Source organism: Pholcus phalangioides, unplaced genomic scaffold (assembly GCF_987345545.1).
Source record: "Pholcus phalangioides strain wild (caught in Gottingen) unplaced genomic scaffold, Ppha-v1.0 ptg000039l_1, whole genome shotgun sequence".
In the NCBI taxonomy this organism is placed as follows: Eukaryota; Metazoa; Arthropoda; class Arachnida; order Araneae; family Pholcidae; genus Pholcus; species Pholcus phalangioides.
The window spans coordinates 10,836,110-10,858,905 of record NW_028301625.1 but is presented as its reverse complement, the minus strand read 5'-3'; the positions used below and the strand labels follow the sequence as shown (position 1 = coordinate 10,858,905).

The 22,796-nt window shown below is 33.0% G+C and overlaps 1 protein-coding gene across 6 annotated transcripts in view; it reads left to right on the top strand.

Annotated features, from left to right (window-relative positions):
* Positions 1-21,541, top strand: part of LOC149065565 (uncharacterized) — a 259,702-nt gene extending 238,161 nt beyond the window's left edge. For all 6 annotated transcript variants that reach the window (XM_089253491.1, XM_089253490.1, XM_089253493.1 and 3 more), the window contains one exon: positions 679-21,541. In XM_089253491.1, the coding sequence (XP_089109617.1) occupies positions 679-1,862 (1,184 nt within the window). In that variant the 3' untranslated portion in view covers positions 1,863-21,541. The remainder of the gene's footprint in view (positions 1-678) is intronic.
* Positions 21,542-22,796: the final 1,255 nt, after the last annotated feature.

Sequence of the window (22,796 nt, the reverse complement as noted above, 5' to 3'; positions counted from 1 at the left end):
CTTTGGTTTCAACCTCTACTATGTCACCTGCAGGGATCAAACCCAAGTCCTAGTGTTATGAGCCCACACAACTGCACAGTGGTCTGTTAATGCTGAGCTGGAAGACATGTGGTTAATGATATAAGCTGCTCAGTACTGTTTTTGCAATGAATTTTTTATTAACTGCATGACTATCACTGCATCGTCATGTTAGATATGATCAATGAGGCTTTACTGTTGTATTGTTGCCACAATTTGGAGACATTGATAGGGCATCAACTTTGTACAAAAATAATTATTCTATACTCACCCACCCTTTCATGTAACATCACATACATCCTTGCAAGCTGTGTCACTTAAAGCTCATTGTGTCATTCTCTTGCCTCTTTGTGTACGTTAGAACAGCTGCATCCAAAAAGTGTCACTGTCCTGGTTATTAAGCACCTGATGTGGGGGGGGGGGGTCCTCACTCCTTTGGAGAGCTATTAAATCCTTATTGTCTCATTTTTTCATGTGGGCTTACAAGACTAAAATACAAACATTAGTTCAGTCTTAGTTTCTTGCTGTTGGAGTGGCCCCATGTTGCAGGCAGGCACAGCATCTATCAATTGCATTCTGGGCAAATTATAATTTAGTAAGCACTTACAGTGTACATAGAATATTTATATATACAATTATTTGCAATATTTTTTATTTCAGTGCTGGACTTACCTCCTCCACCAAGTCACTGGTTGAAAGATGATGAAATGGCATATGCTGAAAATACAGAAATGTGTGCAAGTCCTGTGAAAGAAGAATGTGAACAATTAGAAGCTCCAGTTATTGATAGCTGCATTGATATCGCTAGTCCTCCTAGTAATATGTGTGACAGGAGTCCTCCAACATTGAAAAGGATTGTTGTAAAAATTGAAACCACTTCAGATACAGAACTTGAAGACCTTCGTTCCAAAAAAAGATTGAAGGTTCAAAATACACCAATTAAAGTAGAAAAAAACTCAGTGTGGGGTAGTGATAGCTCAAAAACATGTGATAAAGAACATGCATCATTCAATGAAAATAAAAATTCTTTAAAGTCCTTCGCACCATTTCGTGATAGCAAAGATGAAGATATCATGACTAAGTTAAGAAAAGAATTGAACATATCTCCACTTGAGAATGATGAAGATAGTGAGTCAGTGGTTCCTCATGTTGACTTTGAGCCACCAAGTTGTTCGAATGGTTTGGCTGATTTTGAGACTCCTGTTGCACGAACAGAGGCATCTTGCAATTCGGCTATTATTGCTGCCTATGGTGGCTGTGCAAGAACAAATACAGAAATCAAATATGATTTTGATATGTTGGATTGTCCTCCTGAGTGGGTTGAGGCATATGCAAATCATGCTCCACATAGTGCAGCTGAATCAGAGGCAGCTGTGGAAAGTATTCTAAGTGATCAACATAATCCCTCTGAATTAGATTTGTCTGATATCGAAGGATTAGGTGATCAACTAGATGACAGTCAGCAAAGTATTCCTAATGGCATTCAAGATGATGGTGATGAATCAAGAGATTCTGATATACATTATATTTCTTACAATTCAAAATCCAAAGTCTACAGAGAAGGCATTGGTACAGATCATAAAGTTCATCATACAGAGATGCAGGAACAGGTGCAGAATGCCATTAAGAGTATTTTGGAACTTCAGTCAGAAGAACGTTCCTATTATGATGGTGATGAAGTTGATATATTACCTAGGTTGTATGATCTAGATAAAAACTCTCATGAATCGCGAAAACGTTGCCACGCATCTCCAGCAACGTATGTGAGTTTAGATGGAGATGGTGGGGTTCATTCTGAAACAGATACTGCTTTAGATGAAGCCGTTCGAAGCATATTGCAGTGAGAAAAATGTAGTCATTTTAAGCTGCCTGCCCGATATCGCTGTGCATTTCTATGTTGCTGTTGTTTGAATTGTAAAATCATTCTTTATCAATGCTCCCATAACATGGTTGAAATGTGATATGAACAGATGTAATAATTCATATATATATAGGGCAAAAGTAATTTATCCTTTCAAGTGTGTACAGTAATATTTTTTCACTTTAGCAATAACTGTGCATCAGAAACATCGTCATGAGCAATATGCTAATGCCAACTTGAAAAATTATGCAGCGATTGATTATGTGATGAATTCATGTTGCATGAAAAAATTAATTGAAATGTCATTTTCATTGTGAATATGGATGTTAATGAGTTAGGAGTATATAGAAGCATCATTTTAAAAAATGTTGGTTATTTTTTCATTTTTATTGGTGTAATTCACACCATGTTTCGTCAATAGTAATTTTAGAACTTGACCATTTTTTTAAGTTTTAATTCTTCTGCATGTTTTCATATTTTTCGCGTTTATTTTCCGGATACTTTGTGTTAGCCATTATTAAAAATGAAACAATCTTTGGTGCATATAGTAGATAAGTTGGAATAGAATTATTAAATGCTCAAAGTGTAGAATGTGTACACATGAAGATTTGTGATTTCATGTTACATTCCATTATATATTAGTAAAATATTATTTGAAATTTATTAATTATGTGCTCTAAAAGATCATCGGTTTGTTTTTTTAGTAACAAAGCTGTATTTAAATTATATTTTGTAATGCCTTTTTTTTTAGGGGGAAAAACTGCATTCTGCTTGACAATTTTCAAATCCTTACATGAACATTTGAAAGAAAAATATGTTAACTTGAAATTTATAAACTATTCTCAGTTTGCACAATTATTTACAGTTACAAATGGGGAAAAAAATACTGTTTTAGCCATGAAGGTTACAAATGCTTTCATGTTAAAACGTTACTCCCTAACCTATCTTATGACTCCCTTTATTTAATTTTAACTGTTAATTCAGCTTTTCTGTTGGAAAGGAGATTTTTTATCTATTTTTTAATATTGTTTTTAGACGGGATGATTCATGTTGTTTGTATTAGAGATTTATTTGAATAAATGGGTGTAGTAAAGATAAGTGTGAGTGAGGTATGTGGGGTTTTTGATTACTTGACTATTAAAATTTAAAGTTTTTACATTGAAGTTTAAAACTTTTATGTGTTTATGGTTATAACAAATGCACCACAAAATTTACTGGGGGGGGGGGGGTTAATCCATATAACTTCTCATAAATTTCAAATTTTTAATATATGAGTATTTCATAATGTAAAAAATATGCTAAAGGTTTTTTCAAATTTTCAAATGCTTCTGTACACTGTAAAATAACATTTTCTTTAAAAAAATTAGTATTCGGTTTTAGTGCCTACTTAGAAATATTTATTTTCAAATATGTTCTCTGAAATCATTTAATATATCAAATTTTTTTTGTTCCGTAGCATAAAAGCAGCATTCTCTAATAATCATATCGCCATTTACCTTTACCATCGCCCTTTTTTTCTTAACATACACAATTTGTTAGCATTGTTCCAAAATTGTCGAAATCAAGTTATTCTTTTTCTTCCACATACTTATGTAGAAGTTTTTTGATATGGTATTATTATATAATTATTTTTTACACTGTTGTGTAAGCATTGTTAAGTATTTTTCATACTGTTGGCAAGTCATAATTCACACCAAGAGTATAAATGTATAAATTCACCCCCCCCCCCCAAAAAAAAAGTTGTTGAGCATTATGTTGAATTTTGAATTTTTCATATTTATTTGGTAATTAAATGGGATCAAAGAGAAAGCAACATTAAAGAATTTCAAACAGTTGTATGTTATGGACATGAACAGGATGTATCAATTTGTCATTTAGTAAAAAAAAAGTCAAGGGAGTCATGGATAAATGTGCTTCCATTCTACAGGTTATCACCTTTGTTAATGATGTAGATAATGTTTTATTCTGTTTGCGATACTGTGGCTAAATTTTTTTTTCTAGTGAACAATGTACACTGGCATGCAAAAATTAAGAACAAGTGCTATTTCATCAGATTATAACCACAAAACTGAACACAAAAGATTAAAATAATTTATATTAAGAAAGTGTAGGAAGACTAATGGTTTGTGGAAATTTTTGAACAGTGATTGAGCTGAAATATTTAAAAGCAGTGTGGCTGTGAAACTAGAATGTGAAAAGTAAATGTGATATTATACTGTAATTAAGGTTTAGTTTGACCTTTTAGTTGAACTTCTGTTGATTACTTTATATAATAAAATGTCTGTAAAGGTATTTAGATCTTAAATTAGAAAGCATGAGAAAAACAGTGTAATCAGAAGGTTTTGCAATACCTATAGCATTGTAATATGACTCTACTTATGTTTGGAAAATGTCAGTTCACATTCGGTGTGTGCAAGCTCATCAGAAGCTAGTTTATATCTATGTGTAGGAAGGTGTGTGGCCAATGACTTTGATTCAGTTATATGTGAAGATTGATTCACACACACAAGTTGACAAAAGGAAAGTAATTAGACGAAATTGTTTGTGTTTCTTTCATTGAGTCAATGTAGTAGCATATGCATAAGTCATTAGATATACTCAGATATTGATATAGAATCATTGCTGATAAACATGCAAATGCAGTGTGTATGAATTGGTGTTGGCCAATACAAGTAAAATGCATATTGAAAATTCAGGCATTTTGATGAAATATGACGAGACTGTTTTCAGCTATGTCAGGTTCGCTCAAATAATATGCTTTCTAGTGCCTGACAAAATGTTTTAGTCTGCACTATCACCATGCATAGTACTAAAAACAGGAAATTTCAGATCAGAATGCAGGCAACACTGCAAAACCCCTGTTGATAATCATCACTTCTGGAGACACTGTGAATGAACTGTTAAAAAAATTAAGTTATCACTCATGTGATTTACTTGTGCACTTTCCAAGACCTACATTTTTTTGCATTGAATGTCGTGAGTGATGACAGAGTTTGTAAGTGAAAACTTTGCTGATGTCAACTGTTTTCGAAGACCAAGAAAAAACTTTTATCTAATGCATGCACAAGATTGTCAGTGTTTGTAGATGCTGACCTGAACATGCTTCACAGTGTATGGTCTCCTTCCCTTCCTTTGAACAGTATTGCATATTCAGAAACTTCCACCACTCATGATATTAAGACTATGCACTCCACAAACATAACTGTCATGACACATGGCCTTACTTGGGCCCCTTGAAATTGAGAATTACTACCATGATTTTTGAGAGTAAGCATGGAAATTGGTAGGCAGGTACTTTGAGCTATGCAAGAGCCCTACCATGCTGTTAAGTTGGTCCCATCTACAGATGTGAATTTCTGCTAGTGTCACCTTTCTTGCAGTCAGAAAGTAATTAGCAGATTCTATCGCCCTCAGGTGATGTCTGCTTGATCTTCAACATTTTCTTACCATGATACAAACCATAAAATATGCCAATTTGGTTCAAAAGCCAAGTTTCCTTCATCTACAAAGAATGTATGTTGAGTTTTACATGGGTACAATTAGTCCCTAAGAGCTGCGCAGTGTGCATCTTATTTTCGTGCTGTTGTCTTTTTTTTTGGTATTGTATATTGTTTGTGTTTTGAAAAAAAAATACACACTTTGCATGTACAAAATTAAGAACAAATATAGCGTTCTCCCCAGAGCCATTCCACTGAGCAGCAGACTGGCTTGACTTAACAATACTGGTTGAAAGTTTCATAATATCATGCTTTGTGCACAAGCTCCCACCTGGATGTTTCTTCTTACCGTATGGCTGCAAAACAACGGTTCTGTGGAGAACATTCACAGGCGATATTGCCGATTTTTTTTTTTACTTACCCCTTTATAAATATTTGGAAATCCAGTTAAAAAAAATTAGTAGCATTTTAAATAAGATTTCAAAATTTTAACAATAAAAACAAACACTTTTAAAATGAATTACATTTACATTAATAAAATTTTAATGAGAGTGTTAAAATATGCATGTTTTTGAAATAGCAAGACTGGATGTAAAATTTTTTGAAGTGTAATTTGGCATCAAAAAAGTTATAAGACCAGTGCAAGGATTGTCATTAAGGGGGGTACTTCATGAATTGGCTTGAAATTTTGTTTTTCTTATGTAGTTATGACTTAGGCTTAAAAATATGATTCAGCTCCCTATGCCAGCCTTGTAGAATCATGTTTGATATAATAACAAAATGAAAAATATCAATTCTGTAATATTCAGTGCAGTATAATTTTTAGTGTTCCTTGTAAGCATAGTTCCAAACTACAGTCAAACCTTCCTAAGACGAAGGCACTTAATAGGAATTTTCGCTTGATATATAAATATTTTTCATGTTGGAGGCATTCAAATTGTTCTTTTATCAGTTAGTACACAAAATTTGGTTAGTACAAAGTATTTTGTTTTTTCTAATGACTGAATTTGTTTTCTAGTGACAACTTTGTCTTAATGAGATTCTCAACTGTAGTTATTTTTCCATAAGGTAATTTTGTATTGCATTTCATGATGTAGAATTAATAAGTATAAAATTAATTTTTTGAATATTTAAATAAGACATGTAATAGTGTTTTTTTAATTCTAAATTATTGGTGTGCATTATTATTCTTGCCAACAGTTACATGATTGCAAAAACAAGGTTCATCATATGTTTCTATTAATTATTCTTTTCACAGGCCATAAAAGTGTAAAAAAGTTAAATTTTGGGTTGAAGGTTTTGATTATGTGACCACACAAAGTTCACAAAATTTTTAATTTTAAGCTAAAAACTATGCTTTTGCTGAATATTCATCATTATTCTCTAAATAAATCACATGTATAGTTATCTATTTTAAGACATGCTGTAGTTCTTTTGAAGCTCTGGAAAATACTGTTAATTTTATTTCTTCAAGCAGTAACATGTTTTTTAAGTGAGACAAACTCTCAAGATTTTGGTGAAAATTTTTTGCACTAAAATTTTGTTATGAAACAGTACATATTTTTCCAAATTTTATTGCATTTGTTAATTTATTCATGTAATTTATAAGTATTCATCACACACTTTAACAAGTTACTGCTTTTGAAACCAAATATAATTGCTTCTGGTTTTGTGATTTTTGTACAATAGAACCTCATTTGACAGGAGGTAATGCTTCTGAAGTCAACTGGAATAATAACCTCAATTTACAGAGAGCATGATGCAAATGTGAAAACTAAGAGTTCTCTTCCAATCACAGGCAAATTTATTGCCAAAAAAATTAAAATAGAACTCGGATACATGATAGGTAAGTGAAATGTGCAGGGTGATTATAATTAAAGTTCCTGTAACTCTGAGTAGTTTTTCATAAAAACTGCTTATTCGAATACAGCTAAATTTTTAGGATATCTTAATGAAACCATGGGAGAGAAATTTAAATGAAGAAATAGTTCAATTTTCGATCACCGGATGAAAAAGTGGTGCTTCTTATTGAATTTTCCTTTTTCCATGGACCATATACTGTGCATACAAAGTTACAATGGATTATGTCCTCCAGAATGGGCGCTGTATAGGTCGGAGTAGTGTGAGTATAGTGACGGGTGCTACATTGGTCTCTTAACAGTGTCAGTGTACTGAAACTACTCAGACCTATGTAGCGTCCATTGTGGTAGACATATTCCATTGAAACTTGGTATATAAGCAATATGATCCAAGGGAAAAAGGAAAATTCAATAAAAAAAGCATTTTTTCTCTTGGTGGTAAAAAATTGAACTATTTTTTTTGTTTAATAAATTTCTCTCCCATGGTTTCATTAAGCCTTTCCTTCACACTACCCTTTAAAGTCAGAATTTCACAAAGAAAATTTGTAGGCAGTCTATTCAGGCCTAAAGAAACATGCAGGTATAATTGTTAAGGTTACACTTACCATTTTAATTTTGTAGATGTGCCCAACCTTGAATTTGGGACTCAATTTCAGTCAAGCTTTGAATGTAAAATGTTAAAACTTATACAGAATAAAGAGATTAGTGTGCAGCCAACAAAATAACATTGAATTTTTTTTTTCCAAAAGTCTTTTTATATCCAAAAAGAAAAACAATTTTGATATTTAATTGCATTTCCTTTAAAAATAAGGGTAGACATATTCAAAAAATAAGCACAGGCCAAAAGTATGGATCGGCTTATGTGGTGCTGTTATCTAGTGTTGATAAAGAAGGTTCAAAGTAATCCCTAAACCAATTTTCATTTTATTTATCGTTTATTTTCAGTGTTTGAAAAAGGAAATTTTAGGTGTCCCCTAAAAGGATTAGGTGTGCCCTTTAGGATATCTAAACCCTTTTTGACTCAGTGTGCCAGGCACACTGAGTCAAAAAGGGTTTAGATATCCTAAAAATTTGGCTGTATTCAGATAAGCTGTTTTTGAGAAAAACTACTCGGAGTACATACACACAGGAACTTTAATCACCCTGTGTATGCATGACCGCTCAATCTTGGTCAAGCCATATGCCTTGGTTAATTGAGGTTTCACCCAGTATTATAATTAATATAATTTTGTGAAGAATATTTATTATCAACTAGTAGATGTCTGGTTTTTATTTAGATTTTAAAATTTTTACTTCATATGATATGTTTGGTCAATGTATCGTCCAGCATCAGTGTAAAAGCATTCTGTTTTCTGCTGCAGTATTCTCAAAAACATTCATATATAATACAGTGATAGAATATGTGGTGAAAGATCAAATGAATTTCCCAAAAAATAAAGCTTGAAAAATATTTTATGAATTCAGCAAAACATTTTACACTATAGTTTTTCTCTTACAAATAGATTTACATCTTATTTTTCTTACTTTTTTTATTCTGTCCTTTTTGTGTTTGAAAAAATTTGAATCAAATGTTGGGGAACAAAGACTTTCTCTAATATGGAAACTGAGCTCTATGTTTATGACATTATATGAATACTGAGAAAGTGCAGTAGCTGCAACAATGAATTCCAATTTTAAGCATTGTGCATTAAATTTTTTATATCAAACATCGATTTCAAGCTATGCAGAAATATTATACAGCGAACTGTCAGCAGCTGAGTGTTAGTACTATTGTACTTGATGGTCACTGCTTGCCTTTATTAAAAAAGTGATTCAGCCTACCTATGCAGATCAATCAAGTTTTCTTGACATTATATGATGGATTGTGTGTCCTGTCAGTTTCTTTAAGTGCAATGAAATTCATATAAATCCTATTTTCTGAAAGCTTTATTTTCACTTGTGTTGTGTAATGTATTTGTCTCATATTTTGCTGTGAAAATGCAATAAGTTTGAAAAGGAAAAAAAATGAATTTTATGCAAATATATCTGCCAAATGTGTTCTTGTAACTTTGAATTTGACAAAAAAAGCAAAAAAAAAAAAAAAACTCCAACCCATTCAACTATGCAAAATGTATTACATGCAATAAAAATCATGTAATTCAAATGTGAAGCAATTTGAAGCAGATAAATTTAATAATTCAGAGAAAAGTTAATAGAAATGTCAAAATGGTGGTAAAAAATGTGTTCTTGTAATTTGGAATTGAAAAAAAAAAAAAAATTTAACTATGCAAAATATATTTCATGCAATAAAAATCATGCAATTCAAATGGGAAGCAATTTGAAGCTGATACATTTAATAATTCAGAGAAAAGTTGATAGAATTGTTAAATGGTGATAAAGAATGTGTTCTTGTAATTTTGAATTTAAAAAAAATTTAACTATGCAAAATATATTACATGCAAATCAAATGGGAAGCAATTTAAAGCAGACACGTGTGATATTCGAAAGAAAAATTGATGGAAGCATTAAATGGTGGTAAAGAAAATGGAATTTTTGTCTGGGAAATGATCATCAGTTATCCATGGATTGCCAGTATGGGAAACACATCGAGCCACAGTTTTATTACTCAATTTAATGTGTTTTGAAAAAAAAAAAACGATCATGTAGGATTTAAGCTTTTAAAACTTAATTTATACAGCAGTTTTGAGACAAAAGATTGACAATTCAAAAAATTTGATCGCAAAAATTGAAGAATGTCTTGATACTTCTTTATCTTTACACGCTCTTTTACACATCTGCCACCTTATTTCTAAATTGCCAATCCATTATTATTATCGAATTTTTCTTCGGCTGGTTTTCAGTGAAATTTGCCTTTTTTTGTCAGTAAATTTTTGTATCAATGTCTTTTGGTTATTGGGAATATGGACTCTTCCACAAAGCTATGATGAAAGATTTCAGCAACAGGGTAAGTTCATAGGGGAGTTCAGGTGTTCATTCAGTTATTGGGAATGGTGTATATATGTATGTACACCAAAAAGAGCTCAGATTACAGTTTTGTCAAAAATTTAGCTAAATGTATTTGTCTAATCTAGGGTTTTCCAATCAGTGTTCCGTGAGTTTTTGGGGTTCCACGGAATCAAAAGGGACAGAACCTCAAAAATCTCGGAACCCTGGTAGGTTCAAAAATTTTCTTGTTACTGTTTCACCTCAAGCTATATTTTATTTTTATTTCTGTTCAGAACGGGTATTCTAAAATAATTCAGAGAAAATATTGAGATAATCGACCAGTAGGAGACAATTTTTGTGTTGGCTCCTTTCTTTTCTTCCTATTATTGCACACAAGTCCTTCAGACAACAAGTCAAGAAGACTTCCTGGGAATTGGTATTCCCGAAACTCTCAAGACCTACATGAGGATTTTATGAAGGTCTTCCTTCAAAGATTCAGAATTATTAATTTGTTTCTTTGTATTCTGTGCCCTCCCCCAGCTTGCCTCTTCCTTGGAATTGCCAATTGATATTCATGGTGTCAGATTCTTATCACTTTTCTGACCAGCACATCCTAAATAGCAATCCTAAGACAGAGAAAAAGGAAAAGCTTTACTTTCTAACTTGCCTGAGGTTATATTTCTCCCATTCTACAGATTTGTTACCAACAAATGGAACCTCGTTTACACAGCGTTCAAAAGGCCACGTCAGAATGTTGTATAAGGGTGAAAATCATAAAATTGAAATTTCTTTGAAAATGACTCCCCCCCCCCCCTCCCCCATAGACCTAACAGAAAATATAAAAAAAAATTCAATGGTTTCAATTGCGTTTTGTTTGTTATATAATAATTCTTGAGAAAAATTAGCCACAACCATTGGAGTGTAAAACTGGTGGGGGGGGGGAAGAGTTCTAACCCCCCTTGAGCCAATATTCAGTGTTATTTTACATAATACCCCCCTCAGAAGGAAAAAATCTGAACACCCGCCCCGAGAAAATTCTGGGTACTCTAATGGCCACAACATTAAGTTTTTCAAAACAATATTATAAATTACTTAAATAACTAATTCACATTTCATCGTTGCTTAAATCCTGGGTATTCTTATATTGTTCTCCTGAAGATTTGAAAGAAAAACAACTTTTCACTTTTTTAAAAAAGTTTTTTTGCTTTGTTTTTCATATCTAAGCAAAGCCGATAATAGTTGAACATTGAGTCCAACTCTCTGAAAGTTGTTTAAAAGAAAAGAAAACCGAAATACTGGATATCAGTGTTTCTCAGTCTCAGGGACATGGCGACGTTGCTGATTGCCAGTTTAGTGCTTTAAAGGGGTGTTTTTTTTAAAAACTATTGTGAGCAGGGCTGTAACTAAGGAGAAACTTCAGAGTTCTGGTGACCTGGGCATCGGACCACAGGGGGCAAAAATTTCACTTTTTAACTTCTCCCTCAACATTAAAAGGGGGAGCCTACTTAATGTGTGCTTGCCCGGCTGACCGAGGATCTGGTTGTAACCTCTGATACCGTACCTCTGTCAACAATTAGTCGATCATCAAAGTTTAGGGCTTTTGAGGTGGCAATATGTAATTTTTGCTCAAGTTGAAATTTTTCGCTCCTCTGAGGTCACGATATCAGTTTGTGCTCTTTCATCAGAGGGGAAGTGATCCAGCGATTTGACTGTAGTTTCACTGTGTTCTTATTTGTTTGAAGCCTCAGCTCATCTTGTTTTACTCTGTACAAACTTAAGAATAAATAGTTTTTGGTCATATTCACACTATATAGCTGGTGCTGGTTTGGCACACTGGACTGGGGGAATTCATTATTTCTCTTTCTTTGACCACTCGTTCCTAATTTCAGATGAGAATGGCGTATTCCAAAATTCACACTCAACCCATGACCAAGTACAGTGAGTAGTAATTTTTTCCTCTTGTTCTGTGTATTTTGTTATCAATATTTATAGTTAACGACAATTTCATCCAGCAGGGTTGTAACTACGATTTTTATGAGGAGGGGCAAACATGATTTTGCCACCCTCTCCACTTAAATTCTGATGATTTTATAATGGTATGTTTGTTCTTCCCTGATATTTGGCACCCGGGGCAGTTGCCTCCAGTTTTGATTTCATCTATAATTTTTTTTATTGTGCCTTGTTCTTTTGACAGCTTCTTGCATTTCGTGAATTTTAATGTGAATACTTGAAAGAGAAATCAGTGGTACTGTGTATCAGTTGTCAAAATAAAAAACCGTGGGTGTTTGTGGAATACTAATTACATAGCAGTGAAATATGGTAGCCCAGGTTGATAAGATACTTGTGAACTGTGCCACAAGATGCTCAGAGATGTGTTCAATACCCCTCTTTTGTCCTTTCCAGTGCCTTTTATGATACAAAGAACTATTGTGAAAACAGCACCATGATGATTAAACAGCACATTGCTATTGAAGAAAGTCTGCACACCAAACATTTGGCGTTCAAACCCCTCTTGGTGAGAAACATAAAAAAGCTGTTTAGAATCGGCTGTGAACTGCATAAGTAATGGTCTAATTAGTTCTATTTCTCAGAAAATTAATGTGGAGGAGGAGAAAAAGATTAAATGAGCATGTTTTTTGTTATCCTGAAGCTATATGTATAACTAGGATGACCATACGAAAAAAAACCGACATTTCCATAGCTCATGTTGAAATAATGAATTAATTAATGAAATAACGATTTAAAAATTTCAAAGAATTTTTTTTAGCAAACTTGCAAAATTAACATTTTTATTAAAATTAAATAACCAAATATTATGAAAAAAATGATTCAATAATTCTGCCCCAGTAAAATATGGATTATATGGTCACACTATGTGTAACTAATAAATATATATATTTTTTTGACACTTTTGTCTACTGCAAGTGAGGATTCTTGTTTCGCAGAGCAAATGATCTTTTAGTACACCCTGTAAATTGAAGAAATATTGAAAATTTGTTAAGAGTTCCACGGAATAGCCTCGTTACCATCAAGGGTTTTGCGTGAGCTTTCACATTGGAAAACCCTGGTCTAATCCAAAGAAAGAATGAAGGGATTTATTGCTTTTCATATGATACAGTATAGGTTTTTAAAAATTTTTGAAATATGTATTCTGTTTGATAGCAAAATATTCCAAATACAGTGAAACTCCTCTAAGACTGCCACTCAATGTTCCGGGATAAAAATGGCAGTCTGCAGAGGTGACTGCCGAATAGGGGTTGTATAACAGGAAAAACACATTTCAAGGGGCATGTCAAAATAACGGATTTTAATGTGACAAAAAATCTCATTCAATTTATTCATAATGCATAAAAAACAAATACAGTATATATACAGTAAAAATTAACCAATACACATATTGTCATTTCATGGTCAAGAATTTTTAGTTGCGTCATTTATACTGAATTTTTCCTTAACAATTTCATTTTTCAATTTTCGAGTTAAAGTTTTCCAAAACATCTAGGGAGGAAGAGTTCGGGCCCTTAATTCTCAGTATAAGATTTTCAAGTTTTTCTATAGCTTTCATTCCTCTTCTCTACGTGAAACTGTTCTCCTTTCCTCAAATTTGTTATCACCTGAATCGCTTTCTTATTCGGTTATTGATCTGTCATAGAAATTTTTGGTTGTTTGGCTAGTATAGGAAATTAAAATTCATTGTATTCCTGATTTAATTATTGTATTTTAACATTCTTTCGAACAACAGTTACCGCAACACTATCTCAGACAAGGAGTGCCGAAGCCAACACATCCACACGAGAAAAAGAAGAAATGCCATCTGGTGGCAACTATTAATTCTTGATGCATTTAGGGGGGGGGGGATGCACAAAAAACTTTTTTCTGACTCTTACCTATAAGGGAGTGGCCGCAGACCAGTTGGCCACCAACTGCATGCAGTGGTGGCTGAGGAATGGGGGGATTTTTGTAGTCTATGGAGCCTATTGTCTGTTCTGAGGAAAACTAGCAGCAAATGGGGGTGGCCGCATAGAGAAGTTTCACTGTATTTTGATTGACAAAAATGATAATTTTTGGCAAATTAATATTAGTCCTATATTCAAACAGAAATCTTATTTTTCTGAAATATATTTCTCAGAAATCAATATTTTCACTGCAGATATGTCTACTCAATATGTCTAATTGATTTGACCCTTGTCTATCTACATCTAGTCGATTAAAACCTCCAAAGCCAGATTATTTTCAAGAAAATTATAACAATGTAAAAATAAATAAAATTTTATAAAAATTCACTGGATATGATTGATATATTTTATGCTATTGTAGATTAGTTCTCAACTGATTCCACAGAAGCCTAGAGCAAATAGCAGTGTTTCAACAGTGTGGGGTTTCCTAGGACATTCATATAAGGTTCTATAAGAACAAAGTTGAGGTATTACACTGCTGTAGATTATCTAAATTTTCAAAAAACTGTTAAAAAAATTTGCTCATGCAACACACAGTAGTTTATAAAAGGCCGCAAATTTCACGTTTCTTATTGGCCTTGTGTGAACACTATTTTTATAAGCAAAAATATTTTTTATATGCAGTAAAAGAAGATATTACAAGTATGGCTTATGGGGAAATCATTCTTTTATGAGCAATTTGTAATGTATGGTCAATGAGCTGCTGTGGATGATGGTTATTGTTTTCAACAAGAGGTCAGTTATGGTGACAATTTGCATTGTAACTTCTCATTGTAACAAACTTTTGTTTTATTTTTGTAACATTATATAGTTTTCCCTTGGGTTTGTCCAAAATATTTAAAATGAAAGTTTTTTATGGTGGTTTTTCCTTAAATTGAGCAACAAAATTAAAATCCAACTAATTTGAATGAAATTTCATGATGCTCTGTCATACTAGATGTAATTGAGAAAGGCAAGCACATACAAGATATTCCTGAGTGTGCTCATGAATAAAGATGGCACTGCCCATGCATTTTTTCACTTCAGAGCATGTACTGTATTTCTAAGAAAGTTGGACAGGAGGCTCTACTGACTTTTTATCATTATTTAACTGGATTATTGGACCTTTAACTCTTGACTAACATACTGGGATATCATGTTCAGGTGATGAACCCAGACAGGTCCCAGTTCCAATCACTGGATTAGCAGGGTTCTGTTATTTTCATTTGTATACTCAAAGATCTGGGGAACCAAAAGTAATTTTAATTTAGACAGACTTGGTGGTATTACATCCAAATGCAAATAGCCCTTGATATTTGTGTATATCATCATCACAATTTGTATATTTGCATAAGAGAATATCTTTAGTAAGCAAAAAAAGTAAAGTTAATGTTCAAATTAAGTAACAAGCAATATATGTGCTTAGTGTCTGGCGGCAAATCAAAGGCTCGATATATAATATCAATGATTGTGCGTGTGTGATGGTGAAGGACCATTAGTATTCATCAGAAATTAGTCCCTTAGTGGGGGAGAGGTGATTGTTTCTGCGATATGGAAAAATAGTAATTAGACAAATGAAGCCATGTTTCTGTATTCATAGTGAATCAAATTTGAAAGTATATAGGCTTTCAAACAAGAAAAATATTGAATCAAAAAAAGAGAGCAGTTGGAATTGTGTGGAGTAGGGTGGGAAATATTAAGATTGGCTATTTGGGTCAAAATTCCAATTCAAATAATCATTCTCGTAACTGAAATACTTTTACAGTGTGACCAAATTTCAAAATATGAAAAGTAAAATTTCTTTTTACAAAACAATGTTTGCCTATTGAAATTTTGACTAATTTGATAGACTAAAGCAGTTGCGATGTCAGAATCAAAAAGCCGCATCTGAGCATTTTGATAAGTTAAATTTTACTTTTAATAACTATTAATCCAAGTGCAGGATTTCCTTTGAATTATACTATTAAAGTGTGAATCTGTGCATTTCTCACAATATTCAAATATTAAAAAAGGAAAAATGACATGTCATTAAAAAAAATTAGAATTTACCTATCTCTCTTGCTTTTATTAGTTTTGCTCAATGAAGTGGTAAAACTCTTAAAAATGCTGAAATAGCTGATGTATAATAATGAACAGTAATTTGCATTTGATATGCAATTAATGAATATAAATACTGATATTTATACTGGCAAGAACACAAATTGTAAAACACTTTCTCAAATTTTTATCACTTTGCTGTAGTAAACCTGGGATTTATCAATATCAAAGTCTCTGCAGTCACATATATAGCAAATGATTTATAAGTCGCAGAAAATTTTTAAAATTCACAAAGTATTCACAGTAGAATAATAGTTTTCATAGGAATATATAATTTTTCACAATGGAAATATTTCTAGAATCTTTAAGTTATATCATTCGGCCAAAGGGTGTAGGTGTCTGAAAGTAACTGCTTTAACAGATTCGCTGACTGTTGCTCTTTATACCCTCAAAAGAGCCACCTGTAGGCCAAAAATGGTAATTCGTGGTCATTTTTTTTTACCATGAAATGTGGAAACATTAAATGTTTTGACCTATTGGAATAATACTTCTACTAATAATACAAATCACTGGTTTGAAACTCCGAGATTTTTAGATCAAGAATGTAATAGATTATGTTCACACACATACACATACTGCCTATATTTTAGACCAGTGTTTCCCAACTGGTGTGCCCCAGCACCCTATGGTGCCGTGATATCAGCTAAGGGGTGCCACGAGATATTGTGAAGATAAATCAAAAATGTTACAGTCCACTTAAGGTCTTAAAATAAATCAAGTAAAAATAATTGGTCTTAAAATAAAATAAGTGGTTTTTTGGCGTGGATTGAGAGGAGTATGTTAATCTAAATGAACAAATAATGCACTTTCACCCTTTTCAACATCATATTATATGCGAGCAAGCCTTTTCTGATTATGGAGACAATAGTTTTTTACATTTCTCGTCATAAAAAGCAATAAATACACTGCAAGGCTTTTAGTCAGGGTTCGTACATTGCTTAAAAACTCCTTAAAAAGTCATAAAACTCCTTAATTTTCATTTTCTTTTTGAGGGCCCTTAAAAACCCCTTAAAATCCTTCCAGCTGTTTCTAAAAAAAAAGTCGACTTTCCCCTCTCTCGATTTTGTCCCCGAAAATCAGATTGTGGTAACTGCAGCTCCTTATTCAAATTATCGGCCCCTCATCTGGCTTTTCATCGTGAAACCCAGATCATATCTTTGATCGTGCAGCTGAAGATGGTTTACTCTAGTCCAGTGTTTCTCAATAACCGACAGCGGTTTCCGTTTAAAAAAAAAAAAAAAAGTCGCTACTGCAAGAGAGAGAGAGAGCAGCAGCAGAAATTACTATGTTCGATCGTCATTGCATCAAATCCCGATGTTTCGTGGGAAAAAAAAATTCATTTCATGAATAACAGCTAGTGCACCGAATTATGAGTTAATTTGTAAATTTCGCCAAATAACAAGTGTTAAATCGCCAATGTTGCCAAATATGAGTGCTAAATCGCCAAACATCGTGTTGAATGTCCTGAAATTTGCTCTCATTTTGCAACAATTTCTTTCTGAGTACAACTGAAAAACAAGAAGGAAAATTAAAAAACATAATTTTAAAGAATTTGTGTATGTGTTGATTCACTTTGAGCAAGAGATGAATAAAGAGTGGTGCTGCTAATATAATTTTGTAAGAAAAATCGTTGTCAGCTGTGGATTTTTATTTTGAATAGTTGGGGGAAGGGGAATGAATATCACTATTAGAATTTTTGTAATTTATGTGATGCTGTTATGAGTTATATTTTTGACCGAAACCTCAAAGTTTTGGAATACTTTGGTGACAACAGAAAAGTATGTATGTAGATTGATTATTTTATGAAGTCTTGTGATGCTGGGTAACCAATCAAAAGTTGTAATTTCTGAACCACTTCTACGTCTATATTTTTTGAGAAGAGGGAAAATTTAGCAAATAAATCAATTTGCATATGAGCCCCACCCCTTTTTTTTTGCTGTAAAACTTATTAACCTTTTTATTGCTGTAAAAGTTATGAAGTTTGCCATGACTCCTTAATTTTTATTTACAAAATTTTGTATGAACCCTGTGAGTTCGATATGGGTGTTTCGTTGCCAACTGTAAGGCCTGATATCAAGTGTCCATGCTCTAAGCATTAATCAAAAGTTTCGCATTAATGATTAATCGAACAAAACTCTATTGATGTATTTTCACTCTGTGATTTTTGTTGTAGTAAACTCTGTATTCAAGGAAGGGTGCCTCAAATTTTGACATTATTCCCAAGGGTGCCGCAAACTTCAAAAGGTTGGGAAACGCTGTTTTAGACACTGGCAGAATGTATACACTAAAAGAATATCAAATAATACTTTGGAAAAAAACACTACAGTATTTAATATTTTTAAAGAGGTTTTTTTTTTCATTTGCTTGTGTGATGAAACTATTCTTTAAAAATGTTTAGCTTTAAAAAATAACATTCGCAGTTGCAAAACTTTTGGAGAAAATTGGGCGAGTTATTTTTTGTCTCTGTATTATATTTGGAATGATAATTCAAGCAATTTATTCGAAGTAATTTGCTTGTAACTTTGGTTACAATGTGACATTGAAGAAATGTTGCGTATTAATGAATCTTATTTTATCTGTGTTTAGAACAAATTATAACATTTAAAAAAATTATTTTGGTTTTTTTAAATGAAGCGGTTTTAAAAAATAAGCAACAGAAGCTTTTTTTTCTCTTTGCCTACCTTAGCTTATCCTAAATGGGCTAAAAGATCAGTTTTAAATCATTTAATAATAATTAATGCACTTATTCACAACAATTATTCAGTATGTCAAAGCATTTTTAATTACAAATAATTTGTAGAAATATATTGAATGAAGATAAATCCAAGATATTTATCCAATATATATAATCCATTGATTTTTATTAATCATGAGCAAACAAATTTACAATAAATATATTTGCTTAGAATTATATACTTACATATATAGTTGGGCCTCTGTTAGTGGATTTGGGATAAAAGGAAAAAAATGATTAAGTGAAGAATTTTTTCTTTTGTTTCATTGAGTGCCCATAAGTTAAAACCAAAAAAAAAAGTAGTATGAAGAGAATACCATTATATATATATATATATAGTAGATAAACCTTTTTTAGCTGAATATTCAAATCTTCTAATTCAATCTCCCTAACAGAATGAACATGTCGTTTTCTTTTTCATCTATTTGAACAATATGTGCAGAAAGCATGCTTGTGTAGTAAAAATTTACATGTAGTAAACTATATTTTTTATTTCGTTTGATCATTTTTGTTGCACCACTGTCATTTTCTACACGAGAGCTAATTAGACCGGGACCTACAATTTATTGCAGATTCCAAACGGCAGCCATTCTTTACTCACTGAGAGGTTGGTGCGCTAACCCCTTGATGTGGGACTCCCTGCAGTAACAATCTACATTTTTTCCTAATTTACCTATTTGAGCACAGAATGAATAAATTTAATAAAACAATTTTGCTGTTTTTCTTGCTCAACTGAATAAGTGTAAATAAACTGCTTAAATGAATGTTGTGCTGTCCATACTGTTTTCTATTTAGAGACCTTCAACTGTACTTAATACATCATTTGGTCATGGACCTCCCTCCTGAAATCTTGGTGTCTGCTTTGGACCCTCAAAAATCTTTGTCTGCCATGGAAACCCCCCCCCCCCCATTTATAAGCAGCATAAACTTCCATCTATCAGTGAAAATGTTCTTAAACAATGGAGGAAATTCTATCCAGAACTGGTAAATGTGATGCATTAGTAATGCCATCCACTGGACTGCACAAAGGAGTGTAAACATTGTTTTAGTTCTTATCTAGAGATTTATTTAAGCCTTGTGAGGGCTGGGCATATAAATTTAATGTTTTTCCCTCCTTAAACAACTTCAGTTCTGCTATTTAGTGATGTTGATCTTTAGTATCAAGACATTCATATGACAATTATTAATCTGGATATAAGCTGTCACTAGTTTTAAAGAATATAGATTTCTTTGTGTGTGGGTAACCCATTTGTTTATTAAGCAGCCAAGGTGGAATAATAAAGCTTCATTCCATTAAATGTCTTAAAATATGTAGTCTAAACTCATCTGATACTTGCTAACCCTGAATATCTCAAACTTTATTCTATAAATCCAATTTCATCCTATATGTTCATGCTGCACAAATATTGCTATGGAATGTTTACAGTGAAAATTTCCTCACGTGTTTTCTTTTGGTTGATCACTTTCCATAGTATATATTAATATACACTTAGGAAAAAAGGTCTCGAATATTGTTTGGATGTGAAGCATAATTAACTGGGACTAGATTCATAATTTTACACTTCGAGAAGGAAGCACCAGTGTTTGTGCAATTTTTCTTTAATTCCAAATTATGTTATTTTAGGTATACTATAGACCTAAAGCAGGCTATTTAATGTGAAAGATGAATTTTATGTTAGCAGATTTATTGCATTTGTACTTTGTATAAACTACAGTCACAAATGAAGTATCCATTTATATTATGTTATTTGATTAATTCTTTGTATTTGTCATACTGCAATAGTGCTTTAAAGTATCTCTCAGTATATAACTTTCTAAATGGAGACTTTTGCAAATATCACTTTGGTGTATATTTTTTGAAATATTAACACTGCACATTTTTTAATTTATTAATTCTACCATTTCTCTACCGTGCACTTTTGTATTGTGTTGAAGATAAATTAGTATCCAATGATATCAAAGCTAAGATGTGGTATCCTATTTGAAAAAATTAGACGTTCATTAATTATCAATATAATAGTACAAATTTTGTTCATATGAAATGAGAAATTTTATTGGTGCACGCATTATGGCAGAAATGCTGTGCATTTAACTCAGTCTCAAGTTATGTTTTCAGATTCTGGTTGTTTTTATTTTGTAATATCACATGAATTTTTTTTATAACATGGAATATTTTTTAGTTGAGTAGCGTGCATAAGTACGTGTAGAGTAACTACACGTACTTATATAGGTTTTATAATATATTAATATGTATATGTTGAAAATGTATTCGCGAAAATACTTTACTGTGATGAATAACAAATTGATCCAATTTTTAACGATCATAGGTTGTGTTTCCAACCTACATTTCAACGGACGAATAAAAAAATGTCTTCATATTTTATTTATGAGTAAAATACTTTAATCTCTGCAACTTAGTCTTTCAGTTGAGGGGCTCACCAGGCGGCTTATCGCGTTTGGACTGCAGAAGTTAAAAGAACGGCATTGTACGTAATATGTCATGTGATAAAGCTCAGCCATTAGGAGAGCTCCACTTTGTGCGTCACTTTTGAGCTGTAGCCTCTCGGGGTGGACGCTTATATCCTGACGATGCTGTACAGAATTGATTGTATCTTTGACACGCATTTTTCTACCAAATGATTGTAAATATTTTATTAAACGTCCTAAGATGTCAACTGTGTGTTTGTCTATTTTATTTCATATTTTAAATGTGATTGATATGGTAATTAAATAATGAAATATTAATATTTAATATATATTGAAATTTTAATTTCGATCTTCTCAATGTCAAAAAAATTATTTTTAGTAAACTGTGTATGCACTTTTTTTCATGTTTCATATTTCATGTATGAGACTATCTACAAGATTGCATGGAACATGCACAGTGAAGAATCGACGTCACGACGAATTGGTACTGCGGCAAATTTGTACCGAGGCAAATTGGAGTTGCGACAAATTTGTACCGAGTTGCCTGCTCATGGGAAAACAGATTTCAGTGACTTTGAACACGGCATGATTGTGGGCACCAGAAGGGGTGGTTCAGAGTCTGAGTGGCGCAGTGGTAAGATGGTTGTCCACTATGAAGGTTACTGTCGAGGTCCACGGGTTTGAATCCGGCAAAGAACATCAGAATCAAGTTGTTCACATACCGAGCCTACTTACCGCTCACTAATCTGGACATATATCGCCATACGGCAATTTCATACTTGAGTTGGGTGGGAAATGAAGACTCCATTGGTGGTTGCCCCAGGCTCAGTAGGTAAAGAACTTGCTTCTGGCATTCTATGCCCGGATTCAAACCCATGGACCTTGATGGTAACCTTCATAGTGGAAGACGAGCATCTTGCCACTCTCTGAGGCTTGCCTACTGAGCATGGGTCGACCACCGATAGATGTTACCTTTATTTCCCACTGGTTCGAAATCGCTGTGTGGCGATATGACTGGAGCCAACACCTTTTATTTCAGAAAAACTCCACACGAAGCTGGTGACGTCACTGAAATCGTCCATTTCACCTATAGTCATTGGATGAACTGCAAAGAAAAGGTAAAGATTTCACATATGTCGGACTGCTATATCCAATGGCTACAAGTAAAATGGACGACTTCAGTGACGTTAAAGCTTTGCGCGAAGGCTTTCTGCTATAGAAGGTGTTGCCAGAGGGTGTGTGCGTTAAAGAAGGGGCGGTTCCAGTATCTCCCAAGCGGCTAACCTTTTTGGCTTTTCTCGCACAGCAGTATCTCGAATCTTCAAAGAATAGAAGTTAAGCGAAAAAATTTGAGCGTAATAGTGGGCGGAAATCGCTTGTGAACGAGAGGTGCCAAGCGACTGACATGCATTGTGTGCAGCAACAGAAGAGCTACACTGCAACAAATTGCAGCGCAAAACAACTGAGGATCATCGCAAAGCATATCCGTACGCTTTATCAGAC